This window comes from Nannobrachium achirus (assembly GCF_963921795.1).
Source record: "Nannobrachium achirus genome assembly, chromosome: 1".
NCBI lineage: Eukaryota > Metazoa > Chordata > Actinopteri > Myctophiformes > Myctophidae > Nannobrachium > Nannobrachium achirus.
Genome location: NC_137810.1, coordinates 27,980,407 through 28,007,978, shown reverse-complemented (window position 1 = coordinate 28,007,978; position 27,572 = coordinate 27,980,407). Strand labels below are relative to the sequence as shown.

General features: G+C 42.8%; 1 protein-coding gene across 2 annotated transcripts in view; it reads left to right on the top strand.

Moving 5' to 3' along the window:
* Positions 1 to 27,572, top strand: part of jak1 (Janus kinase 1) — a 58,969-nt gene that overhangs the window by 19,475 nt on the left and 11,922 nt on the right. For both annotated transcript variants that reach the window (XM_080735582.1, XM_080735581.1), the window contains exons 4-18: positions 708 to 861; positions 2,299 to 2,456; positions 3,683 to 3,948; positions 4,392 to 4,510; positions 5,239 to 5,421; positions 7,835 to 7,992; positions 12,847 to 12,961; positions 15,699 to 15,897; positions 19,862 to 19,971; positions 20,573 to 20,725; positions 21,605 to 21,692; positions 21,790 to 21,917; positions 22,486 to 22,624; positions 25,272 to 25,423; positions 26,212 to 26,362. In XM_080735582.1, the coding sequence (XP_080591708.1) occupies positions 708 to 861; positions 2,299 to 2,456; positions 3,683 to 3,948; positions 4,392 to 4,510; positions 5,239 to 5,421; positions 7,835 to 7,992; positions 12,847 to 12,961; positions 15,699 to 15,897; positions 19,862 to 19,971; positions 20,573 to 20,725; positions 21,605 to 21,692; positions 21,790 to 21,917; positions 22,486 to 22,624; positions 25,272 to 25,423; positions 26,212 to 26,362 (2,273 nt within the window). The remainder of the gene's footprint in view (positions 1 to 707; positions 862 to 2,298; positions 2,457 to 3,682; positions 3,949 to 4,391; positions 4,511 to 5,238; positions 5,422 to 7,834; positions 7,993 to 12,846; positions 12,962 to 15,698; positions 15,898 to 19,861; positions 19,972 to 20,572; positions 20,726 to 21,604; positions 21,693 to 21,789; positions 21,918 to 22,485; positions 22,625 to 25,271; positions 25,424 to 26,211; positions 26,363 to 27,572) is intronic.

Genomic DNA, 27,572 nt, shown 5'->3' with positions numbered 1-27,572 from the left:
GGGGCTGCTCCGTGTGAGCACCGGTATGTGTGATACATGGGGGTGGCATAGCTCAGGGGTAGAGAAACCGTTATTAGAGCACGAAGGGTTCCCAGTTAGAATCCGGGCTCCCCCTGAGTTAATGTCGAAGGGTCCTTGGGCAAGACTCTGAACCCCACATTGCTCCCGGTGAGCAGGTTGGTGCCTTGCATGGTTTCCTCCGCCACTGGTGTATGAATGTGTGCGTGAATGGGTGAATGTAATGCACAATCTCTGTAAAGCGCTTTGGATAAAAGCGCTATATAAATGCACCATTTTTTTTAAATTTTTTTTATACATGCGTGTGTGTGGTGTAAGAGCTTTTCTCCTAGTTTAGGCAGAGACAAGAGCTTTAGGAGAATATTCACTTGGCCTGAGTGATGCGTTCATTAAAAGTGATGCTGTTAAGTCTATCCTTTGTTTGCACAGAAGCACACCCTTTGCTGAGACACTCACTCACTCACTCGCTCACTCACTCACTCACTCACTCACTCACTCACTCACTCACTCACTCACTCACTTTGTATGAGAAAACATGCGTTTGTCAAAACATAATAAAATCAATTTAAGAAAAAATTGGGAAAGTATGTACGGTTGGAAGGAGTGCAGAATTGTGTTAAACAGAACTATTTTACACTGCAAAACAAACACGATCGTGCATATTCTGACTTCTGTCTCTCCCCTATCAGGTTCTACTTTGCCAACTGGCATGGCACCACAGCCGGTGAGTCTCCAGTGTGGAGACACTGCATTAGTAAACTCAGAGGAGGTCTCAGCCCACAGAAGACACCAGAAGGAACACCCTTACTGGATGCTGCCTCTCTCGGCTACCTGTTCTCCCAGGTGTGTGTTTGTAACATATACCGGTAGTTGTTGTTCGTGTTTGCGTGTACACATTTCATCCTGTAACGTAGATTAAAGTATAGGATCAGAGCTACAAAATTGTCAATTCTTTTTAGGATTTTCACACTTTCTCTGCTCAAAGCTACAGTACATCTTTGGAAAACAATGAATGCTTTGAATTAATATTCTTTGGTGGCTGTGTCCACAGAAAGAGTATGTGAGTGGAGGAGAGCTTCAGATAACATGTCCAGAGCACAGGAAGTGCACTTATAATTTGAACCTATTAGCTGTTGTCTGTGACCACTTGAACAATCATGTCATCTGTGTTATTAGCACGTTATTGCCTCCCTCTTTTTGAATGTACTTTAATGGCAGTGAAAGTACACCATCATTTGGATGGTTTCCAAGTGAATTCAGCATGACTACAGTACATGCCCTTCTTATACGCTGGACATTGAGGCAGCGCATCATTGCATAAATCTAGTAGCTAGCACCTCCACAGAACATGAGGAATCTACTGGATAAAGCTGCTGAGAAGCCTGATAGATTGCATAAATTCTCCATGGGCTGTAGAGTGATGGGTCATCGAGAGCCTCTTAGGGTAGAGACTGCAGCCGCTAGAGGAATATTAATGAAGATGGCAGCATGGTCAGAGACATCCCGGTTGATGGTCTGGAGATTTACTGGACTGAAGCCATGAGCAATAATTAGATTTAAGGTCCTTGCACATTGGTGCGTTTTTTTGGCCGAATATCTGAGAAAATGTCAGAGCATGTAAATAAAAAGAATCAAGCTCACGTTATGTCAATCACATTTCAACACTGCCGCCCGTTATTTCGACCATTTTCTTCTTCTTTTTTCGGACCTCGATCTTTTCTGTTTTTCGCAGCTGTCACTTTCTCAGCTAAGGGGTCCTTGGTCTGGAAAACGTTTTTTGCAGATTTTGAAAACGCAACGCAAAAACTCAATCAATGTGCAACCACCTTTAGAGTATAACCGTATTGATAGGTACAGTTACAGGGTACAGTGACATGTTGAGTACTGTCGAAGCTCCAAGAACTCAGGTGCAGGTTTATTGTCCTGGATGTCTCTGTAGGCATCTAAAGTCTTCTAAACTTTCTCATAATTAGTGGTTATCATGGAGAGTAAATGACCAAATTCTGTCAGAAAGTCCCCTCCCTTGATTTAGTAGCCCAAAAAAATTGGTATTGAATCTGAAAAGCTCAAAGGAAAGGTTGAGTTACCAACAACAGCAGGTGCCAATATTTGACCAGCTTTCAGACCGGAGATAAAAACGGGGTTACTGCCCAGTTTTATTTGTGTATACATATCTGTGTGTGTGTGTGTGTGTGTGTGTGTGTGTGTGTGTGTGTGTGTGTGTGTGTGTGTGTGTGTGTGTGTGTGTGTGTGCGTGTGCGTGTGCGCGTGTGCGTCTAGGGGCAACATGACTTCCATAGGGGTTTGGCCCCGGTGAGGACGGCCCAGACCGAGGCAGAACAACACGAGATAGAAAACGAGTGCCTGGGCATGGCTGTGTTGGCCATCACTCACTATACAAAGTACCTTGAACTGCCCACCGTCCCCAACGACATCAGGTACAGTACTACACACATTGTTAGGGCTGATTTATACTTTTTTGCATGCTGGTATTGCACATCAAAAATATCTACAACCTCCCAACACACCGCACTGCAACGAATTGTGAGCTTACAGATCTGCTATGTTCGGTGTGCAAAACAGCACACACACCGTCTTGAAACATCTGTTTGTAATGGTACATAAAGTTTAACATCACAGCATAATAGTAGCTGCAAATAGAAGGGGGGGGCTTAGCTCTTAAAAGGTTGCACTCTGGAGGTAAGCTGTCGCCATGCCACACGCACCATTGGTAATGAGAGTAAGTATTTAAAGGGTGATGGCGACACCCGATCTTAACCGGGCACCCTTGCCCTCTGCGTACAATACCCTCATCCTCTATTCAGTTCTCTCGTCTATCCCATTCTCTTTGTCCGTACATCCTTTCTTCCATTTCACACCAGACACACACGCACGCACGCACGCACGCACGCACGCACCCACACACACACACACACACACACACACACACATTTACAGAGTGATAGCGGCTACAGAGGCTATTTTGCAAGGATATGAATATGTGCATTGAGATTTAGATTTGCCCTTGTTTGAAAACCTAGATTATATTTATTTTCTTTTTCCGATTAACTTTTAAACAACCCCATAGTATATAGATGCTGCTCCCTCCATCGATACAACCTGTTCACATTCTGCTGTGGTTTCAAAGGTTGCTATATAATATAATATACGTATATATAATCTCTCTCTCTCTCTCTCTCTCTCTCTCTCTCTCTCGCTTACTATGCCTAACTCTAACCCTAACCCTAACCTTAACCTCAGTAAAACTATGCCTATCCCTAACCCTAACCCTAACCTCCTTTGGGTGAGGCGCTATCATTCCTGCCGACGCTACGTTGTCGTTGTCGATGTTGTAGATCAAAGCGACCGCTTGTTCCGCCCCGCGCCGCACGACGAGCGCTCCGGTTCTCAATCTAACTGTTTCTCGATCTAGCAGTGACATATATACACTTTAAACTTCTGCTTCCTCTTATTCCTCTCACTCCTCTTCTTTGTCATCATCCACCTCCTCTTCTTCTCCTCATCTTCTTTTACTTCCACTTCCTGTTCTTCCTCCTCTCTTCATTTTATTCCTCTTCTTCAGTTTCTCTCTAACTGTACTCGGCACCATCCAGTTGTTGTGAGGCATTTCTTTTAATTGTGACTCTGCCTCCTTTCATACAAGCTACAAGCGCTACATCCCAGAGTCACTGAACCGAAACATCAAGCAGCGCAATGTCCTGACCCGCATGCGCATCAACAACGTCTTCAAGAACTTCCTCAACGAGTTCAACCACCGCACGGTGCGCGAAAGCAACATCACGCAGTACGATCTGAAGATCAAGTACCTGGCCACGCTAGAGGGGCTCACCAGCGGCCTGGGCAGAGAGCTGCTGGAGCCCATCTCACTCACCGTCACCCAGGAAGGGGAACTCTCCAACGGGTACCAAGGTAAGGTTGTGGCCAGAGCGGACATTAGAAGTAGTTGGGTTAGGAAGTGACTGCAACGTCTTAATCACTTAAATTAAAATGATCTTTTGTTTGAGGTTTGGGTTGTGTAGTTACCTTTCTGTGACCCCAAATATAAAATCGAGAGATTTCTTTAATAGTTGCTCCTCATTGACTGAGATTGCACAGTTAATCAGGTCTCAATGTTACTCTTTTAGTAAAGAAAGGAACAATATTTTGGAATATACATTTCTAATCAACGGAGCAACTATTGAAGACATCTCGCCAATATTTGAAGTTACATCGTAGCAAAGTAACCACACAACCTTGTAGATCTGCTTCTTTAGCATTATTTTTTAATTGTGGAACATTTTTGCACATGTCCAAAATACTGTAGGGACATGCTAGAAAAAGGAAATGCTTCATGTTTCATATGCTACTCCTAGGATACTACAACCACCAGAACCAGAACCAGAACCAGGGACAGAGCCTGGAGACCAGTCACGACATGCAGGTCAGGGTCAGCGGGACCACTGGGATTTGCTGGAGGAAGAAGACGGCCATTGTGAGTAGAGAAGTGGTTCTCCAGTGGGCTCTGGGAAGTGGGAACCCCCAGGGGTCCTTGAGGGGTTTACAGGGGGTCACCAGCAGAATGAGTTAATATAGCATCAAAATCAGTTTAACCACTTTAAACCTATATACTTTGGCCATTTGAAAATAAAATTGCAAACTTGTAGAGCTGCTAGTTTCAAAAAATCTTTACAAAATGTGAAACATTTTGAATATCTTTAATTCATTTGGGGGTCATTGACATGAAAATGTTTGAGAACCACCTTTAGTAGAGAGCGTTGGGAAGTTGGCGGAGGCGTGGGAGGAGGGGGAAGTGGCCAGAAAGGTCATGGAAAGGTTTAGAGATAAGGTAGATGGTCCATCTGAATTTATCAGTAGGCTCTGCTAACGCACTTTATGGACATCAGATTTGTCTAACTTGCTGTACCTGTAAATGGTGATTGATATTTACTTGAGTCACACACCCAAAATAGCCAATCTGCAAGCTGGCACTGCATTGTGAGCTTGTAGAACTGCTATTTTTGATGAGTGACTATAACTCAGGCTTCAGCAGTAACACAGCTGCCTGCGTATTCTCTCCTTGGAGCCACTTTTTTTCTTTTTATAAAAGTAGTTAATTCTTTTCTGTAGTGTTTTTTTACAACTTTAGTTTTTCCCTTCTCACCTCACCGCATCCTCTTTACATTTTTGACATAGCTTCAATATTCCCATTCTTCCCAACAGAACGCTGTGATCCCCAAGGAGAGGGGCAAGTCCAAGAAGAACAAGCTGGATGCGAAGCAGAAGAAGGATAAAAACAAAGAGAGTGGTGAAGGCTGGGTGATCTTCTGTGACTTCCATGAGATCACACACACTGTCATTAAAGAGGCCTTGGTCACCATCTATAGACAGGACAACAAGAAGATGGTGAGCACACAAAAGTTGTATTTGATTGTGTGTGTGTGTGTGTGTGTGTGTGTGTGTGTGTGTGTGTGTGTGTGTGTGTGTGTGTGTGTGTGTGTGTGTTTGTGGGTGTGGGTGTGGGCGCGCGCGCGTGCGTGTCAGTTTCAATCTCATACACGTTATGTGGATCTTCCAGAGTCGCCATGTAAACTAAACTAAACGGAGTGCCAAATTCTTGGAATGCAGGGAAGTAGTAAAGACTAGTAGGTGTGGTCTAAATGGAGGGGTGTTTTACAGCAGCTCAAGTGTAAGGAGCTCTGCCTCAGGGGAACATATGTTGGGAAACATCCGTTGACTCACACTACGATGGTACATGTGTCACACTCAGAGAGTAGTTTTGTGCCACGTTGAATGAACAAGACCATATCTTAGGTTTAGAAACGGTGCAATACTGAAACTGAAATCACGTATCTTGGTTGAGTTACAGGGCAGTATGTATTTTGGTGGGTCCCCTACAAAGTGAGGAAGAATTTCCCTCTACTTCAAAAGCCAAGTGCTAGCTGCGTGTTTTGCATACCGGTAATCTGATGGAAGGAAACTAGACTTGACCTCACTTGATTTGATTGGCACAGAACCAATCAAGAGAGCTGTTAGCCACCACAAGGGAGTGTCCTGTTTTTTGTTGTTCCTTTTTTAACTCTTTGGGTGGTATGCCAACACCACAACTGCCACTTATCTTTTTACTTTATCAGAGAGGCAGACTCTATTGAAACCTACTGTATTTATGTTCACTCTCATGCAACTAGACTATCACTACATAACATGCACTAAACGCTTATTGTTTTCATTGCTGTACATTTGTTAATGTCACTTTTTTGTTTAAATGTTTATTGTAAACCTGTAATCTTTGAAATATGATATTGACTATTCACTATAATCGTACTTACATCACCTATTATAACATGTGCTAAGTCACCATAAAAGGCATAAAAATGGCCAAAAGTTATGTTTGATTATTCCTTCTCATAAAAACACGTATGTACTTTTGTGCATTATGTTCATATAGCCAGGTCTCCATTTAGTGTTTTTATTTCCCCTGAGTGCCTCCTGCTTTTTTCAATTGTTCCCAAAATGAGGACAAATCAATAAAAGGAGAAATAACTACTCCTTTCAACATAAATACAGTATGTCTTTTAAAAAGTCTACTTTACATTACAAAAACAAACAAATCAAATAATCTCTCTCTCTCTCTAGAGTTGGGTTGAGATTGAGAACTCTCTGCCATCGTTACCACACAGCTGTTGTATTCTCTAACTACTGTCCGTCATGCAGTGCCAACGCAAAAGCACACAGGGCACCATTTTAGGGCTGTCACAATTATTACATAATAGTCTAATCGCAATTATTTGACATAATCGCGATTATTTGACATAATTGCGATTATTTTTCATAATCTTTTCCATGTTGAAACATAGTGGAAATAGCCGATCTACAAGCTCACAACGCGTCACAATGTTATTTTTTAAGTATAAAGTTGTGGGGGCACGGTGGCGCAGTCAGTAGTGCTGTCGCCTCACAGCTAGAAGGTCCTGGGTTCGATTCCCGCCGGGGGACACTGTGGGTGCTGGGGGCGTGTTCCCTCCTCCGCGTCATCAGTGCCCACACCCTAGGTGGGGTTGGCAAAAGGGCCTTTCTGTGTGGAGTTTGCATGTTCTCCCCGTGTCTCCTAGGGTAGATACCCTCACAAAAACATGCAGTAATCCTGGTCTCTATAAAGCCTCCCCCTGGCCAGCCGGGGCGCCTGATGGAGGGGAATGGAACTGGTTGGAATAACGTGTTCCTTCCACGCGCTACGTCCAACCGGGGAAGCTCCCCCTGGCAGGTGATAAGAAGCGGCCTGCTCACTCCTCATGCATTGAAGGAAGCATGAGCTCAGTTCGGGGCCCTCCCCAGGTTGGCAGAGGGAGAGTAGAGCCCAGGATCACAGCTTAGGCAATTGGCACCGGGTGAAAAAATGGGTTACAAAAATCGTGGGATAAAAATTTAGGAAAAAAAAAAATAAGTATAAAGTTGTCAAATATGTCATAATCTCTTTGTATATTTAGGTTATGTGTCATATCTACCATGTGCAACTTCAAAGCCTAAAAGCCAAACAGTAATGTAATTATCAACGACAAAAACACAATTAAATCGTTAATCGCAATTATTTGAGTGACAATTAATCGTCATGTAAAATGTCATAATCGTGACAGCCCTACACCATTTTAATATCTTGTTTGTTTGTTTTGTTTTGCGATTCTATTACATAAGCACATTTCTCTTCATGTCACACTTCATCTCATATTTCACATTTCATGAGTTTAATCAGGTAGGTCCTCCTTCCTCCCAACCAGTCTCTCTCCTCCCAACCAACCTGTCTCTCTGGGTTGCTGTGTAGGAGTTGCAGCTTGCTTCCAGGGCTGAGGCTCTGTCTTTTGCCGCCCTGGTGGACGGATACTTCAGGCTGACGGTGGACGCCCACCACTACCTGTGCCAGGAGGTGGCCCCTCCTGCAGTTGTCCACAACATCGACAACGGCTGCCACGGACCCATCTGGTTAGTACCGGGGGTGTGGAACTGTGGATAGATGTCTCGGTCTGTGCTTGCCTTTGTATCTGTTACAAGTTATTATCTGTCTGTTATCTGCTATTAACTTCTTTGTGTACACGTTTGCTTGTGTGCACATTTTGTGTCAGTCTGATCTCTTCTAAATGGCTTTGATTTTCATTTCTAATGATGAGTATTAAATCGTAGGCAGTACATTGGCCCATTTAGTCAGTCTAAATACAGTATATTATTACGTGTGGTGATCAATAAACAAGCTGTGTCTGACCTTGACTTGACTTGTACTTCTCCCCCTCTCTCAGTGCAGAGTACATTGTGCCTCTTAATTTCTTGTCTTCCTCATGTTTCCTTAAAAGAAGAAAGGACACACTTGTTTTGACAAAACAAGGCTTTTTTTTATCAACCTTTGGTGTAAGGATAACATTGGTAGGAGTTTCACTTAAGTGGGTCCAGCATTTGGTGTACCATGGAGCACATATTTTAATGCTTTTGATGATATGAGCCAACTTGCACTGACCATACAGGACTTACAGTAACTCGTTAATTATGCACAATAGCAAACTAGATGAGTATCGTGACCATAGTTGTAACTGCTGATGTACATCACTATACATGGTTGTACATGATCAGTGATAAGAGATTGCATGAAATGGGACAACATGAAGGCTGTCTGACGCTTCAGTGTCTGTTGACAAATGTCAGAGCTTTGAAGTGATTCCGAAGTGATTTCTCATAATTTGACTGAGTCAACACTTCAGTACCTTTTTGATATTTTAGTTTGCTGTCCCAGAGATGGCGTGGAAGCAAATGTTTTGCGCATATTCAGCCATTTGCCATAATAATAATAATAAAAAAAAAAAAAAAAAAAAATATATATATATATATATATATATATATATATGTGTATAAAATGCACCATTTAAAAGTTCCAAGATGGCGCCGTGCTAGTCGGACGTGCGACCTGATCCTCCGTCGAAAAATGACAAAACTTTATATAAACAGTCTATAAAGTGAGCAACTCGTCGATTAAGATTACCCTGATGGCAACTCCAGGCAATAAACAGCCCACAACACGTCAAGCAAGTAGGTCAAGACAGTCTAAAATAGAGTTTGCCTCGTCTACCGCAAACACCAAACAAATTGGGACTGGAGCAGGCAGCGGCGCCATGGAAGCTGAGGTGGCCTCCCTCTCCACGGCTGGAGGGGGAGTTGATAGTAACAAGGTGGTCTTGGACGCGATTCAAGGCTTAAGAAACGAATTTAATGGCAGGTTTGATTCAGTGATGGCTGCAATAGCAAGCACGCGAACAGAAGTGGCTGAATGTGTGGTGCGAGTCACGGAGGCCGAAACCCGCATTTCCAACACAGAGGACGCGGTCAATAGCCTACAAGCTAAGGTGATTCTTCTGGAGAAGACAATCAAAGAAATGGCGACAAAGATACTGGACCAGGAGACCCGGTCTAGAAGGTGCAATTTGAAGCTCCTGAACGCAGGATTAAAGGCTATACCTGATAGTCAACTTTGCACCTTTCTGGAGGACTGGATACCCAAAACGTTAAACGTTCAGCTAACTTCGAAGGCATTCCTCGGGAGAGTCCACAGACTGGGCCAGAGAAGAGATCCAAGCGGGCGCCCGAGAATTATAATCATGCAGTTCTTAAACGACCGTGACAAGACAACAGTATGGGATGCGGCCAAGGCTAACAAGAAGAAGATGATGTTGGAGAACAAGCCGGTCTGGTTCCATAAAGATGTGCCACCAGAAACGTACAAGAAGATGAAGAGCTTTGAAGCAGCCAGCAAGAAGCTCTGGTCCATGAAAATCAGGAACGGAGTACTACTGCCTGCATGCAATCTAATGGTGACCTACTTGGGCCGACAACACTCCTTCAAGAACCCGGAGGATGCGGAGGCTTTCGCCGGGCGTATCGACAAGGAGACAGACGGGACAGGAGGTCCGTTGTCGGATGCAGAGGAGGCAGATGACGCAGAGTCAACCGTGGCAGAGGAGGTAGGCGAGGCAGAACCAACCGTGGCGGATCCAGCAAACGACGTGGGGTAACGTTGATAGCCGGGCTAGCTTCCTAGCCTTGCTAAACTAAGCCATGCTGGCTATATAACTATTATAGACATGCTTCACGACCATAGAGTATATATAAAATAGAGAGCGGACGAGCCCCGCCCCCAGTATCATTTCAATGCAAGTGCTCAGTGGCGTTTTGAAGCAACGGCTACGTGCTAGCATGTAGCTAATCCAGGTGCATTCTGGGGGAAATTGGCCACTATTCAGTGTTACCAGATGGGAAATGTTGAATTATCGTACCGGAGGCTCAGAATTATCGTATTTGACATGAAACTATCGTACACGGCCAAAAAAGAGAAATCACTCGCGTAAAAACGTAATTTCACCAAAAAATGCGTCTTTAGTGTAAGAAACGACCTCGTTTTAGACTCCTGCGTGACAAAAACGCATCAGATATGCTGTGTGGAGGCAGGCAACTTCTTGGAGCTTACACAAATAAAAGCCTGAAACTGGTCTGGAAAGATGCAACCAGTGTTTTTAATGCCTCCGAGTACAGATCTAGGGTCAGATTGACTGATTTCCTGGTTTATTTTGAGAAGCCAAACCAGATCCCAGATCAGCAGCCAGGGAAAATAGTGAATTCACGCTCTTTTTGATGATATGCCGAAATTATCGTACATTTGGGCATTTGTGGAATTATTGATCGTACATCGTACAGAGGGTCAAATTATCGTACAAATACGATAATTATCGTACGTCTGGCAACACTGCCACTATTCGAGACCACAAATGACGTCACGCTGCTCTCCGCTCACAGGAAGGAGTGGAGGGGGCGGGACCAAAATGCGCGTTTAGGCTGCAGTTCCAACTTTGGCCACCATCGGGGCTGCTTCAAATCTAGCCCTGGGTTCTGGGGGCTTGTTCACGACAGACTACCGGACTAACTTTCGCCCATATCCTTTTACTGTTGAAAACCTAACCAAATCTGACTAATGTTTTATGCTCTTGATTTTCTCCTTATTCTATTGGTATATAATATATTCATATTTTTATTTTATTTTATTATTATATGTACCTACTTTTACTGTTTTGTTTGTGAATGAAGAAAGGAACTGAAGCTCCGCTTTGATATAAGAATAAGAATGTATTTGTTTTCTTTTTGTATCTTTTTATTTTTTTACATTAGTGGCTAGGGTGAAAATGATAGACACATTTAGTAGAAAAGGATTGATTTCATTTATAACATAGACACTTTCTTTCCTATCTAATCGGGTTTTATTTTTATTTTTTATCATTATCTCCTTGTTATCGTATTAGAATGTAGACGGGGCCGTGGCTTGGAGGTGCGGCGGTCGGATGCGCTCGTCGCGGCTCAGAGCCACGGGCACCGTGATTAAACTAGGGTTATGTAACTTTTGTTTAGTGGTAAGCGACAGCGGGCCCATTTTAATTTGTTAGCGCGGTCACTCGGTGGCTGTTATGATAGTAGAGTTACCGCTGGCTCTGTGTATCTAATTTGTACTCTCTAACTATTATTCACTCTAGTTATTGTTTGGCGAGAATATGTCTCGCTGGTATATGGACCCGGTTATATTGTTGTGTTGGAGATAGATAGAGGAGAGGATGTTTATGCTGCGGCGACCTCAGAACTACAAAGTTAGCCGATATGTTTGCACGTTGCTAGTATACAGAACCCCATTTCCCATAAAGCATTTCGCGATGTTACTTGTTTCGCTTCCGGGAATATACGGCCGTCATTTCCGGCCCCATTGTAATGGTATAGTAATAGATTACTTCCCCCTATATAGCACTGGGAGCTTAGATAACCAGATTTTGCTGGGTGCCAGCTTATAGTAAGGGGGCCAAATAGGCCAAAATGTTATTAGTATTAGGGGAACATTTAACACATTATTAAAAATAACATAATAATATTGGCACTAATAATAATAAATGTTAATAATAATTTAGGAGGGGGGGGGGGGGGATATATATATATTTATATATATATATATTAAAAAAAGAAAAATGAACATTTTGATAAAAAAAAAAAAAAAAAAAAATGCACCATTTAAGCGATAAAGCGGAAGTGAAGCCTCCTCCCCACTTCAGTTTTGTTTTTACAGTTGCGCACATTTATCCTAATTTGAATCAAAAATCATCTAAGCATATTTAGCTTGCTGCTTAGCAGAAATGATATTTTAAAATATATTTTCAGGAACGGAAATGCCAGCTTCCGTTACTCGTATTTCAGGAGGTGTAGTCCCAGACTCTATATAGCATTCAGACTGAGATTGTGGAATAGTTGTCTGGCTACGCGAGACTAAGGTGTGGGTAGCTCAGTCGGTAGGGCACTCACCTTTGGACAGGAAAGTCATGGGTTCAATCCTAGGCACCAGCAACTGTATGAGTAGCATGGCTTGGGTGTGACAAGTCGTGCAGTATGTACAGAGATCTGATAGTAGTCCTGGCGTTCCACCTCAGCAATCCAGGGGCCTCGTGCGTTATAGGTTGGGGATCTACTGTTCCTTCCACGCGCTACGTCTAGCCGGGGAATCTCTCCCCTGTCAGGTGAAAAGAAGCGGCTTGGACTCCTCATGCATAGAGGGAAGCATGAGGTCAGTCCGTTGCTCTCCCCAGGTTGGCAGAGGGAGTGTAGCGCCCAGGATTACATTAGATAATTGGCACTGTGTGAAAAATGGGTTGCAAAATCGTGGGATAAAAAAAATATAATAATACAAATATAAAACTTTTGCCTCATTATTAGTCAGTTAAAATGTTGTTGTTTGGATGTTTTAATCTTGGTGTGTTTGTCTCTCCCCAGCACAGAGTATGCCAACCACAAGCTGCGTCAGGAGGGCAACGAGGAGGGAACCTACGTCCTGCGCTGGAGCTGTACCGACTACCAGTACATTATCATCACTGTGGTCTGCAGCGAGGTACGCTCAACTCCTATACCCATATACACTTGGGCAAACAAAACACAAACAATTATAGTATTTAAAGAATATCACCTCTGTCGTTTGTATGACCAAGGAAATGGGAAACAAATACCTGTGTTCCAGTGGATCCAATGTAGTTATTAGTCACAAGCTCTTGTTAATACCTTTTAATCGTTCAATATTTATAAAGCCCACAGACACTTCCATTTTTTTGACAAAAATAGACAATCTACACACTCAAAATCGCAAGGTGGTGTGAGCTTGTGGATCGACTCTTTTTGCTACAATAAAATTAATGAAACTAACTACACCCAACCACTACTGTTCAAAATACCAGGTCACATCAGCGTTTGTGATTTCACACTAATATATTGTGGTAGAAGTTCAAGTGGCCCATAGCCTACACTTTTTTATTTTTATTTTTTTACATTACATTTTCTTTTTCTTTTTTTGAGCGGTGGTCACACCGTCTCCTATACGTGGCCGTGTGTGTGGGTATGCGTCCGTCCGTCCGGCCGTCCGGCCGTCCGTGTATGTAGCCTCAAGCCTGCAGTACCTTTTCTGACCACACATGTTAAGGGAGGGGCGCTGTTGTTCACACACACACACACACACACACACACACACACACACACACACACACACACACACACACACACACAGGGGGGAAGGGTGGGTCAGCATGTGTGGTCAAGTATTATTATTATTATTAACAAACTGAATGTTTTAGGGTCAAATAAATTAGAGTGTGTGAAGAAACTACAACATTGTAAAGCACACTAACCCCGCTGCACCCACCCAGTAGTGCTGTTGCACAGCCTCCACGACCACCGCTCAGTTCACACGGGTGTGATTTTTACATTAGTGGACTTTTTTTGCGTTGCACATTTTCACACACTGACCTTAAATGAAGAGTCGAGCCGTTTGAAGCATTAACGTTTCAAGAACCTGGAAAGTTGCATCTGAATTATAAAATTATAATAAGCTGTAAATGTTTTTGTTATTGAATTCACATTTAGAATGATAATGTTTTTGTTCTGAAGGGAAAGCTCCCTACGAATTGCACTTGTGTGATGGTTGTACACATTGGCTTTGTTATCTTAGTACAATTTAGTTTGTCTATATTTGTATAGACTATGGCAAAGCCTGTAGTAACCGTGTAACAGAAATACCTCATTCTACAGTAACCTAGCAGCATGCACGCACACACACACACATACACACACACACACGTATGTACACACACACACACACACACGCACACACACACACACACACACACATACACGCATGTACACACATACACACATGTACACACACAAAAGAGCAGCTCAAATATTGAGTTTGTTTTGATATCAGATAACAGCAGGCTTAGACATAAACTGGTTTTGACAGTAAAAGGCACCATACTGAGTCAACATGAGATTGGATACACACTCACACACGTGCATGCTAGCATGCACACACAGCTCAACATGGATTGATCAAAAGAAGTTGACTTATTAGCTTTTTTTCATTTAATGTCTGTACATAACAACAATGCTATGTTCATTTCTGCCCACTGTAAATATTGAAATGTGTAGCACGCACGCATGTGTGCAGTATGCACATTTTTTTTAATGAGGACCAATGTTTTTTGAGAATTATTTGTTTAACAAATTGCTAAATAACCACACACTTATGGATGTGTTCCAAAGTACAGTTGCACACATTTTCTTTTAATGTAGCTATTGAAACAGGCCTACTTCTCCTCCTCTCCCCACAGAAAAACACAATGCAAATAAAATGCAAAATAAAAGGTATTTACAATAGAAGGGTCATGGGGAGGTAAGGTTAGGCTAGGTTTACTGTTAACCAGTTTTGAGTAGCAGCTGCTTGTAAGTGGTTTTTCAGAGCGGTTTTAAAGGAAGTTAGGGATTTACACTCCTTTAAGGCCTTTGGTAGGCCGTTCCACATATTAGTGGTATAGCAGGAGAACGAATTTGACCTTTTGTTTTGGCCTTTGAGGTGTTGTGATAGTCATAGAGGGGCTGTATGAGTGCGCCCCCTAGAGTCTTCCGTGTATTGCTATTGACCATCGGGCATCCTCTTTAAGAAACGAGTTTGTTGGTTGATCTTTTTAGTTTTGTAGTCATATTTTCACTGGAACGATTAGCTTCAAGGATTAGCTTCAAGGATACACCAAATCTCTTCGCCTGAAAATAGCATATCTACCATCTCAAAATGCAAGATCGCAGATTGGCTATTTTCTGAATGTTTGCCTATTATGACATGCCCAGCATAGGGATGCTATGGCTCACGCGTTTAAAGGGACATTTTGTGGAGAAACACACTGAATGCATATACAGTATTTTTGTCAACATTCCCCATTTATGTCTACTAGTGCGCTGTTTCCCCAACAGTGGGTCGGGACCAATATTTGGGTCACGGACCAATTTTTATGAGTCACCACTTGAGTAAAAACCCCATTTTATTTTCCTACAATAAAAAGAAAATCTAGATATTTTTTAAATGAATAAAACATTATAATAATTAAGAAGTAGCGAAAATACCCGATCTACAAGCTCACAATGCGGCGCGACGCATTGTGAGCTTGTATATCTGCTATTTTCACTAGTTTGTGTCCCAGGCAAACGCCTGAATCTCTTCTTTTGGGTCTCAGCCTATAGGCCTACCACTGTGCTAGTGTGCCTCTCATCCAATCCTTCCTTTTCCTTTGTCTTCAACCCTTTAGGAGTCTCTGACCGAGTCCCGCCCTGTGCGTCAGTACAAGAACTTCCAGATCGAGGTGAGCGAGGAGGGCTTCAAGCTGCACGGCACCAAGACCACGCAGCCCTCGCTCTGCCAACTACTGGACCACCTGGCAGGACAGAGTCTCCGAACCGACAACCTCTGTTTCAAGCTGCTACGCTGCTGTCCTCCACAGCCCAGAGGTAGGTTAATTATTATAGAATCCACCGTTTGTCAGCCTTCTGATTGGTCCCTGAGACTCCCTGACTGGCCAACCAGAAAAAACCATTCACTTTTTGCTATCGGGGGTGGAGTTTGTGCAGTGGAGAATGTTGCTTCAAGCTTTCAACAACGGTCCGCACTGCGCGACACGGCGTGCGTCTAGTACGGCCACGCGAGGTGATCGCGATTTCGCTCAATATAATGAATAAGCTTCAACAAACTAGTTCACATGGACCTTATCAATATAACTAAGAGTTACGATTGGGTACATATATTTTAAATGGGCAGAATTACGAAAGCCAGCCTATTATGTGAGGAGAACTATAATCTGGCTGTCATCTTCCTACCCAAGATGCACTGCGCTTTCTCTTTCTATTTCTATTCTCTCTCTGATCCAGAGGATTAAACTAATTAAAACATATATTTTCGGGGGAAAACTACTGTTTTGCTATGTAATTACTGTACCTTTTTCTTCCCTTTTTATTAATATCACGTAGATGTGTTTTTTTGGGTACTTTATGTAGCTGTAATGAGGCTATGAAAAAAAGAAAAATCCCATCCACTTCCACTATAAAAGAATCTGCAATGGTGATTCTGTCCCACTGGGATTAAACAAATTAAAACATATATTTTCGGGGAAACCCCCTGTTTTGCAATGTAACTACTGTACCTTTGTCTTCCCTTTTTATTAATATCACCTAGATGTTTTTCCTTTGGTACTTTAAATTGCAATAATGAGGCAATGAAAATACCCTCTCCCCCCATTTACTGCCACTATAAAAACAATCTGCCCAGGGTCATCTGTACCACCATAGTAACAGGGCATAATGGGGCGGGATTTGCAAAGGGGAGTGAAAAATAGCAGATCTACAAGCTGTGCCGCGCTGCGAGCTTGTAGATCTGCTATTTTTGAAAAAGTCGTGAAAATGTGTGCAAATCTTTTGAATATATGAATTTTTTAAAGCGAACGTTTGTAACTCAAATTTTGCTTCTGGGTGGTCCCTGGAACTAAATATTTTGAGATGGGGTTCCGTGACCAAATAAATATCAGTTTGGGGGTCCTTGACATGAAAAGGTTTGAGAACCACTGACATAGTAGTCTCTCAAGAACAGACTAACTGAGCTCCAGTTAAGTGAAAAGGACTTTTTCTTTGACGACGGTTCTATTTGTGAAAATAGCAGATCTACATGCTCACAACGCCTTGTGACGTGAGGCTATTTTCAAAATGTCTGCCTCTAATATTTGAAAATGTGGTCAATGTTTAGTTTGTCATTTTAGAGGTATTAATATTTAATATTATGAGACCTGAAAAATACCTGCAAATGTCCTCTAAATCCTAATGGTTTTCTGAAAAACATATGTTTCTATATTACTGGTGCTCAACCTTTCATGTCAATGAGCACCTAGAATTATATGCATTGAACTGCTGACCCCATCTCAAAATAGTTTGTTCCAGGGACCAAGAAAAGAAAGATTTGTGTTACAAATGTTTGCTTTAAAAAATAAGATTTTCACTAATTTCCACGATTCTTCAAAAATAGCAGATTTACAAGCTCGCAGCGCGGCACTCATTGCCACGCTGTGAGGTTGTAGATCTGCTTTTTTTTTATAGTTAAAGCATAAAATAATGGTTAAAATGGTTAAAATCTAGAGTGACGGATGTGTTCCATAAATAGAAATACATTGAAATGTGTGCATAGATGCTTGCAGAAAATTCTTCTTTCAGAGCTTCATTTAAACATGTAGCTGACACCGGATTGTTTTCTTTTTAGGCCATGATAAGGAATTGGAACCTAAGAAATGAATTGTCTCTTATGCAGTGGTGGGCTTATAAAGGTCCCCATCATGCGTCTGTCCTACATGTACAGTACATTAGGAAAGCAAGAGAAAGAAACTGTAACATAACATCCCTCAGATAGACACCCGTTTTGTGTTGGTTTGTACATCTGCTATTTTTTTTTACATTTTTGGAAAATCTTCAAAGTGAGAGAACTAATGATTTAGAAGGCATTGTGGTCTTAATGGGATATACAGAAAATGTACTTTTACACAATATCCAATTTTTTTAGATGGATATGTAGGTGCCTGGGGCTGTGGGTGTGCATCTACAGTACATGGGAGCAGGCAGTGTGTCTTTGTTTGTGTGAGACTGGGTGTATGTGAGAGATAGAGAGAGAGAGAGAGAGAGGGAGAGGGAGAGGGAGAGATACACACTGCGGAAGAGAGGAAGAGAGAGTAGTAGATGTGGGTTTCCGGACCCAAAGTACCCCACTTTTGTTTACTTAGTTCACACAGGGAGGTGTGTGTGTGGTGTTTTTGTGTACGGTTTTAATGACACAAATTGTACCTGTTTTGATAAGCTTCACGGGAAGTCAGAGTGCAGTCCTCCCCTCCCCCCCCTCCTCAACTTTTAACAAAATGAATGTTTTTTAACAATCATTAATTTCTGACACTATAACATTTCACAGCATGACTGGTGTTAAGTTAAACCACCTCATGATTAGCCAACCTCCAGCCCACCATATATTCTTTGGCGGTTTTGTCTCCTTTAGTTTCGTCCCAGGTAATAAAGTATAAAATATACCTTAAAAGGGTATTTTTAGATCAGAGCTAAGGTGAGGAAAGAATGAAATGTATGGAAGATGTACATATGCAGATGTTAAATGTTAGGCATGAAATATTACGTAGTGTAAAAGTGCTATACAACACGGCATGTCATGTCCTTGCTTGACGTCTGTAGAGTGGAGGCAGTCTTCTTCTGAAACCACAATATGCTGTCTTCCTTACAACATTACTTCCTAGACACCCACAGACACACAAATACACCATGTCACTACATCCTCCCACGCAAGATTCACACATACCTATGGAGCCAATGTAAACATAAGTCAGAAACAGCATGTTATCTTGACCTACATAAATAACCACAAGATGCTGTAACTCACGTGTTGACTGTTGACATGCCGAGTTGTTGGGTTTTAAACCTTAAAGACCTTAATGAGCATTTCTTAGAGTACATCTGACATAACGTTTATGTGTAAGGCACTTGGTTTCAGGAGTATTGACATGTGTTGATAAATCCCATGATTCATAAATCAGAAACACATAAATTAATTTACATAATTGTGCCACCTGATAAAAATTAGCTGATTCATTACAAATATATACTGTATTTCCCTATCCACCTGTTTCCGCGGGAGTTTACTGCAGATTATTTGGACCTGTTTGCACCACACTTCCGGTTTAACAGCAGACATACAAGCTCACGTCGCGTCGCAGATGCAGCCTGTTGTGAGCTTGTAAATCACACTCGGCTGCGGCGCTGGAAGCTCGGTACAGCGTCTGCGCAATGCACTATGGGGCGTTGGAAACTCGTGGATAGACTAATAGACAATAGATCCTTTAGGAACACATGACAAGTTACTTATACATGTGTGTATACATGCAAGCAGTGGTGTGATATGGATTTTAGAAGTGTGGGTCTTCTAAATTCATGATGTCATGCGCGCACGCTGTTTTTATTGTTAATTAGTGTGTGCATATGAGGCGTGCGTGCGTGCAGCAAAATAAGTGTGGGCTCGCCGAGCCCACGGCATCTCACCCCTGCATGCAAGAGATTATTAGCAGGTTAAATTGCCATGTGTGTGTTTTGATTAATTGCGGAAAGTGAGCTTAATCACTGCGGTATCATGCTGCAGCTGCACTAAGTGCCGCGCTATGAGCTTGTATAACTGCAATGTGGGCGTCCGCGGCCATGATGGGCGTCCGTGGCCAAATACATATAATTTTGGGGGTTCTTCACATGAAAAAGTTTTGAGAACCACCGATATTATTGCAACATAAGTGTTTCAGAAAACTTTAGATTTAGAAGACCTTTGTAAGAATGGGTCTAAATACTGTAGGTTAAGATGTGTTTAATGTTTAATGTGCATAATGTGTTCCAGAGGTGTCCAACCTGCTGGTGGTGACCAAGGACAGAGCTCTGGTGCCTCAGAGGTCCATGCAGGGCAGCCAGCTCAGCTTCCACCGCATTCTCAAGGAGGAGATTGAACAGGTACCCATGTGTCCAACAATCCATCAGTCCATGTGTTTGTCCTTGCAGGCCTGACACTTTTAAGGCACTATTCCACTGCGTAATCGCTCCATGCCACTCCGTATCACGCCGGGGGGCAAGTGGCCATGACCCGAGGGCAAGTAGAACATGACCTGTACTTGCCCGACGGGCAAGTGCCTCTGAGACCTTAGTGTCAACCGCTGCCTTTACGGACTACTGCCTAGCCAAATACACAGGCCCGGCTGCAAGCCGTTGGAAACAAACCAAACCAGGACAGTGCTGTTTACAAAATCTTCTTGTATATACTGTAAGCCTTTAATGCACTTTAATGCACTGGAAAGCTGTGGCACGGTTGGTTGGCACGGCCCAATAAACCGTGCCAACCAACCGTGCCACAGCTTTCCAGAGCAGCAGTTGTGTATTTCTGTGTTACTACTTTTCGGAGGAATAACGGGAGGAATAAATACCATTGTTCTCTCATGATGTATGGAGTCCTCCTCATACCATCATATTACAACATTAGACAACACTCCAAAGTCTCTTTTATACTAATCATAGTATCAGCATTGTGTGTGCTCATGTTAACGGCTTTGTGTTGAAGGGAGAGCATCTGGGTCGGGGAACCAGGACCAACATCTTCTCCGGCACGCTGAAGGTGAAGAGCGAGGAGGACGAGGATCCCAATTACACGCCCTTCCAGGAGGTCAAGGTCGTGCTCAAGGTCCTGGGCTCTGGACACAGAGACATCTCTCTGGTGAGACACACACCACCATACACACACATCATGTCACTGAAAGCACTTTTTGAGAGAATGTGATATCTGATATAGTTTTTCTTTTTTTTTGTCCTCTTGAATGACATGGATTTTTGCAGATATTGAGAGAGATGGCTCAAATTACTGTATTTGACTTTCAGCATGTTGTTAATATTTATTCTATTTGATCAAAACAGCCTTTAAATGCATGATAACAAATAAATAAGACTATATATTGTATGGTAAAATAAGACTAGTCATGTACGAGTTAGACCCGTTGTTGCACGTCCTAAGCAGCTGACTTTTGTTTACAGTCAGCATGCCATTTCCTCAGCAAGGGAATGTGTTGATTGTCTTCATGCTGCAAGCTTGCAAGCCTATCCTCAACCCTAAGCACACAAGCGATGTTAACCACTTGAACCCGATATGCTTTGTTGTGTGCGAAGCGTTTTGTGAAGCTGATAGCTGACACAAAACATGTCGCAACTGTGAGCTTATAAATCTGCTATTCTTTCTGGAATGTTATTCTATTTTCGCAGAATGTTTGACTGTGACGACCTCACCAGTATAGGGACACCACGTCACGCTAGGGTTCATGTGGTTAACAGGGCCTTTGAAAACATTAAATATGTTAATATTCTCCTACATTTACAAGCTTCAAAATCATATTTCTCGTCAGCATTGGGCAGCATTCAAATGAGGAAAGTCAATACTTTATTTTATTGTAATTTATCAAGATGTACATTAGAGCAGTTTGCATAGTACGGAAACAAACAGCCCGGATAAATGAGTTTTATAATGAAATTCATTTTCATGTCTCGAAAGAGCTACATTTTAATAATAAGCCCTTTTGAACTCTCTGTCTCTCTCTGTTCCCAGGCATTCTTTGAGACAGCCAGTATGATGCGTCAGGTGTCCCACAAACACATAGTGCTTCTCTACGGAGTGTGTGTTCATCTCCAGGAGAGTAAGTGCAGCCTGGCACAGTTTTTTGTATTGTTTTTTTGTTGTTTTGTGTACATGTACGTGCTCTAACGTGTCCACTTTGTGTCCGTGTGGAGCAGATATCATGGTTGAGGAGATGGTTCAGCTTGGACCACTAGATACGTTCATGCAGAACCAGCAGACCCAGCTCAGCACACAGTGGAAGTTCCAGGTGGCCAAGCAGCTGGCCTCAGCTCTCAGCTACTTGGTGAGCGTCAGAGAAGATATTTCATGTCACGATTACTGTGATCAAAAAAAAAATTGATTCACGATTTTACCGCAATAATCAAAATATTCCCAACTAAACATCCATTATCCTGGGGTGGAACATTTACCAAAGAGATTTGGTAGAGAGTGAAAAAAAAATGAATCAAGTACGTTATTTACTGGTCCTTTTTAACATTTTTTTTTTTTAGGATTTTAAGTAGTACCAGATATGCAACTTGGCAAACAAAAGGTGAATTGAATCCCAGTGCATGACGGAGGACGTTTCACGATCAATTAAATCTCCACAATGTTTTTTTTTTATCACGATAAACGATAATAACAATTACTGTCCCATCCCTAGAGAAGACTGGAACCTCTTTCATTGTCGCACCAGAAATAACTTTCACTGATGTTTATACAGTATACAACCACGTCATCCAACTTCCATTGTCCTTCTTTAGAGCTAATAAAGAATGTGTGTGTGCGTGTGTGTGTGTGTGTGTGTGTGTGTGTGTGTGTGTGTGTGTTTGCGTGTGTGTGTGTGTGTGTGTGCGTGCGTGCGTGTGCAGGAGGACAAGAAGCTGGTCCATGGCTTTGTGTGTGCCAAGAACATCTTGTTGGCCCGAGACGGCCTGGCTGCTGAGGAGGGAGGGCCCTTCATCAAGCTGAGCGACCCAGGCATCCCCATCACTGTGCTCACCAGAGAGGGTCAGGAAAACACTCTAACACTCTAAATCGTGGGTCTTCAACGGGGGGTCCGGGACCCCTAGGGAGGTCCTCAGAGTTAGTACAGGGGGGTCCTCCAAATCTTTGAGTGATAGAACTTTTTTTTCTCCTTTTTTATATTAACCACTTGAACCCTAGTGTCCATATTCTGAGAACTTTAGCCAAAAATAGCCGATCTACAAGCTTGTAGATCGGCTATTTTTGGCAAAGAGCGTTGGTGTAGAGGGGAAAAAGAGCAGACTAAGCACAGAGTGAAAGATCAAGTTTATTAAGTATTGACGGTTCAAGTGGTGAAATATCTGAAAACACAAATTGACATGAATCCAAAATACACTGATGATTGTGCTGTCAAACAATGAAACTTTTGTTGTGGGGGTCCCTACTTCATCTCTCTCTCAACTAAGGGGTCCTTGGCCTGAAAACGTTGAAGATCCCTGCTCTAAATGTACAAATTCAATTTGACACAGATTTCATAAAATTTTGAATCATCCTGTCACTGGAGTTGGTTACATTTCCCTCTGTGAGCCTGATTTGGTAATAGATGCGTGAGGGGGAGGGAGGGAGGGGGTGGGGGGGCTGGGGGGTGTTCAGGGAAGACAACTCGCATGAAGGTCAGTTCTCGGATTGCACGATTCCCCTCAAGCGTACGCCTCGTGTTTCTGTTTGTCCATTAGAGGCCGGTGTTGCGTTATAATAATGCAAAGTGGTTATGGTCGCTGTCCGGTCGGAAACCTTGTATGTCCAAAACAGTTTGAGGAAATTGAAAAGAACCGTTGTTCCAATGGATCCGATGTACGCTAGTTATTAATTTGTCACAAGCTCTTGTTATTACTGTTCATTGGTTAAATATTGACATAACCCATGCCATGGACACAATTAACCATTTTCACTTTCAAACAATGCCATGTAGTGTGAGCTTGAAGTTTGGCTATTTTTGCTTCTTTTGCATGAAACTTTTGTATGACAAAGTAGGTCATTAATTGACTGAAAAAGACAGGTTAAATGTGGAGATAAAAGGTTTCCGCTTGACGGCAACGTTATAAGGATGGATGAACCGAGCAGAAGTGCAAACTGGAAGTGTCTCTGTGTTATTGCCCAGCACTCCACCCTGCTCTCCCTCAAACCACGCTCCCCTATCAGTCACCCAGACCAGTCGATCACAATTCCGGTCAGGGCCAGTCATTCTCGTACAAAGTTATATAATAAAACGTACAGTGGCTGTAGTGAAGGGCAGACCTGAAATGCACTGATGTCCAGCAAGAACCCCAACCCCCCACCCCTTGGGAATACTCCATCTCTCCTCTCTTCCCAGCATCGCCTTCATCTCTCGCTCCATCTCTCATTGGCATCCAGTCTTTCTCTAACTCTAATCCATTTTTCACTTGCTTATAAGTTTACACTCTTGCTTCTCTCCATCTCCCTCTCCCTCTCCCTCCCTCTCCTTCCAGTCAGAGCGGTATACTCCCTTATTCCAGTCAGTTGGAGTTATAGCATGGTGGAGTACCGTATATTCCTGTCAGTTGATGCTTGGGGTTTTCAAGGCCAGCCAGACAATCTGTCAGTCAACAGGGCTGCCTGCCTTTGTTCCAGGCACAGTGCTGTATTCCTGTCTATTCCTGTTAGTTGGGAAGATATTGGCTCACAGCCAACAAGCTTCTGTCGTTATTTCATTACATTTTCTATATTTTTATTAAGGTTATTTAGTTCAAATTGTCTCCTTGCAATAGAAATGTACCAGAATTGTACGATGTTAAGGCTGTAACACACAAGGGGTGTGTGTGTGTGTGTGTGTGTGTGTGTGTGTGTGTGTGTGTGTGTGTGTGTGTGTGTGTGTGTGTGTGTGTGTGTGTGTGTGTGTGTGTGTGTGTGTGTGTGTGTGTGTGTGTGTGTGTGTGTGTGTGTGTGTGTGTGTGTGTGTGTGTGTGTGCGTGTGCACGTGCACATTGTTTTTCCTAATTGAAAAGCAACAGCTGGTGTTTTTTCCCTAACGTTTATAACCACACTTTAGCATTGCAGTTCTACTGGCAGATGTTTATGTTGAACTGAATGTGTTTGGCGCTCTAGACTATAAAGGGTCACGTGGCAGAATAGATCAACAGTGTTTCCCATAACCACATCACCATAAAGCACCGGAGGACAGGAAATGGACGTTGTTAACCACTGATCACATTAGTAGCAACGGCACCCATAAATATACAAAAACATGTACAGCACTTGTCTTGTCTTGCAGGAATCAAAACAATACAGTACTTAGATCCCCTAGTCTTTCTCCAGATTGCTGTTATTTAAATTATTTGTTTAGTTTTTTAGCCTAAAAAGGGTCAAGAATTGTGTGTTATCTATCTGTATTGGTATTTTACTGTATAAAATACCCTTAAAGAATACACTGCAACAACTGCTTAAATTATTAAGTGCTCTTTTTCTATTGACTATAACGAGATTTACAGCATGGTGTGTTTGTCGGTCGTACAAGAGTGTCGTTGCATGGCGAAAATAGCAGATTTAAAATCTCGCACGCATCATGGATCCAATGCGTTGTGAGCTTGTAGAAAGGCCATTATCGGCATGCATCGTATGAATTATGAACTAATATGATATTTTCTGACGGTGAGTTTTCCTGGCTCTGCAGAGTGCGTGGACCGGATCCCGTGGATCGCTCCAGAGTGCATTACGAACCCCAACAACCTGAGCGTGGCAGCTGATAAGTGGGGCTTCGGGACCACCATGTGGGAGATCTGTTACAACGGAGAGGCACCCCTCAAGGACAAGAAACTCACTGAGGTAAACTCCTCTACCCCTAACTCTTCACCCTCTCGTCCTCTGAACTCTAATCTCACCCCCTCTCACTCTGTCTATTTCATCTACCTTCAGCAGCCTCTGTATTCCTTCCCACAGCTCAACTCTCCCCTCTCTTCATACCAATCATCTGTGTTAAATCTTGGAACTTATTTTAATGACTTAAGAGGGTTCCAGACCGTACGCGGTCACCAATTCATTTTCAATGGGAGGCGGGCGTTTATTTTGCCCGCGCGGAGAAGTTTAGGGGCGGCGAGGCGGGCGGGCGCAGTCCTGTGAAATCACAGCGCACGTGCTCGTTTGTGCATGCGTACGCTGGTGGTGAGAGCTGGATTGTGTTCATCGTTGTGAAATACCGCGCTGCGAGTGTGATTGTGTATCACCGCGGTGCGGTCACCGCTGATCCTAGCGGGAGCCCCCACGGCAACCGCTGCCCGTCTGTAGGGCCCTTAAAAGTGGTTATTGTAACTAATCTGTATATGGTACACCAGTGGTTGTCACCAAAGTGTAAGTCATAAGCTCAAGGCACACCTGTATCCATACAAACATTTAATTATTTCACAAATATTCTGTTCCTGTGTGTGTGTGTGTGTGTGTGTGTGTGTGTGTGTGTGTGTGTGTGTGTGTGTGTGTGTGTGTGTGTGTGTGTGTGTGTGTGTGTGTGTGTGTGTGTGTGTGTGTGTGTGTGTGTGTGTGTGTGTGTGTGTGTGTGTGTGTGTGTGTGTGTGTGTGTGTGTGTGTGTGTGTGTGTGTGCGCGTGCGTGTGCGAGCAGAAAGAGAGGTTCTACACTGCACTGTGTCAGCTGGCCACACCAGACTGCAGAGAGCTGGCTAAGCTGATGACCGACTGCATGAACTATGACCCTATGAAGAGGCCTTTCTTCAGGGCCATCGTCAGAGACATAGACATGCTGGAGGAACAGAGTAAGTACTCTCTCTCTCTCTGTGTGTGTGTGTGTGTGTGTGTGTGTGTGTGTGTGTGTGTGGTCATGTGCAGTATGTGTGCGATACGGTGTGTATGAATGAAAATGGTGTAGCTTAATTTCTCTGTTTTCCCCATCACTGTGGACATAAATGTTATGCCTGATTGTTAGAGAAGACAAGCCTGTCATGTGGCGATGCGTTGTGACCTCATTTGAACACGGAGATAACAAGTGCTTGTGAGGGTGGCGATGTTGGTTAGCACATGGGAGCGGAGGCGTGAAAATGTACTATATGTGGGTGTACGTATCAGTGAGTACTCGATCATTCCTATCAACTGGTTCTTCACCCACAACTTTAATCACTATGGGCATTCATGATCTGACAATGAATAGTATTGTAACACTTGAATCACTATTGCAGTAATGCCTTTTGTTTTAATTTTCCTTATTTTCTCCAAAGTGAAGCTATTGCCACAAGACTTTAGAAAATAATAATTAACCCATTTAGGTCTAGACTTATTGAATGCTTTAACTATTGAAATAGGGAATAATAGGGACACTTATAGAATCGGGTCAAAATTCAAATGTTCACGATTTTTCAAAAATAGCAGATCTACAAGCTCGCAGCGCGGCACTCGCGGTGAGCTTGTAGATCTTGTTGAAGAGGCTCAGAGGCATGTCAAAAATGTTTTGGAAAAAGTGTTAAAAAAAGAACAAAAATATGACTAACGTGGACAGCTCAGTCATATAACAGTTAAACTGAACAAAGGAGGGGAAGCACAAAAAATGAAATCAAAAGGTAATGTAGTAGACAACAGAAAGTAGCAAAAGGGAAAGGGAACGTGTGGTAGGGAGTTGGAGAGCCTGCTTGTGTGTTTGTGTGTCTTCAAAGAGAGGTGTGAGAGACTAGGCATGTGTGGGTGTGTGGGTTCTACTATTGAAGTCGAACTTCAAGCTATTTGGTTTTTCAAACAGGCCCCAAGTCTATATTTGAAACACAACCTGAGATGTAGACTCATTGAAGAAATAACATATATTGTACCACAGAGGTCCTCTGATGTATCTCTAGCAGGGAAATGACAGAGAGCTGGGAAGGTATACAGGTAGTAGTAGTAGTAAGCCTTGCAGAGCCCTCTGTTTCCTGGGAAGGTATAGTAGCACAGCTTATAGAGTCTACAGTATGTATTAACCCATTTAGGCCTAGAATTATT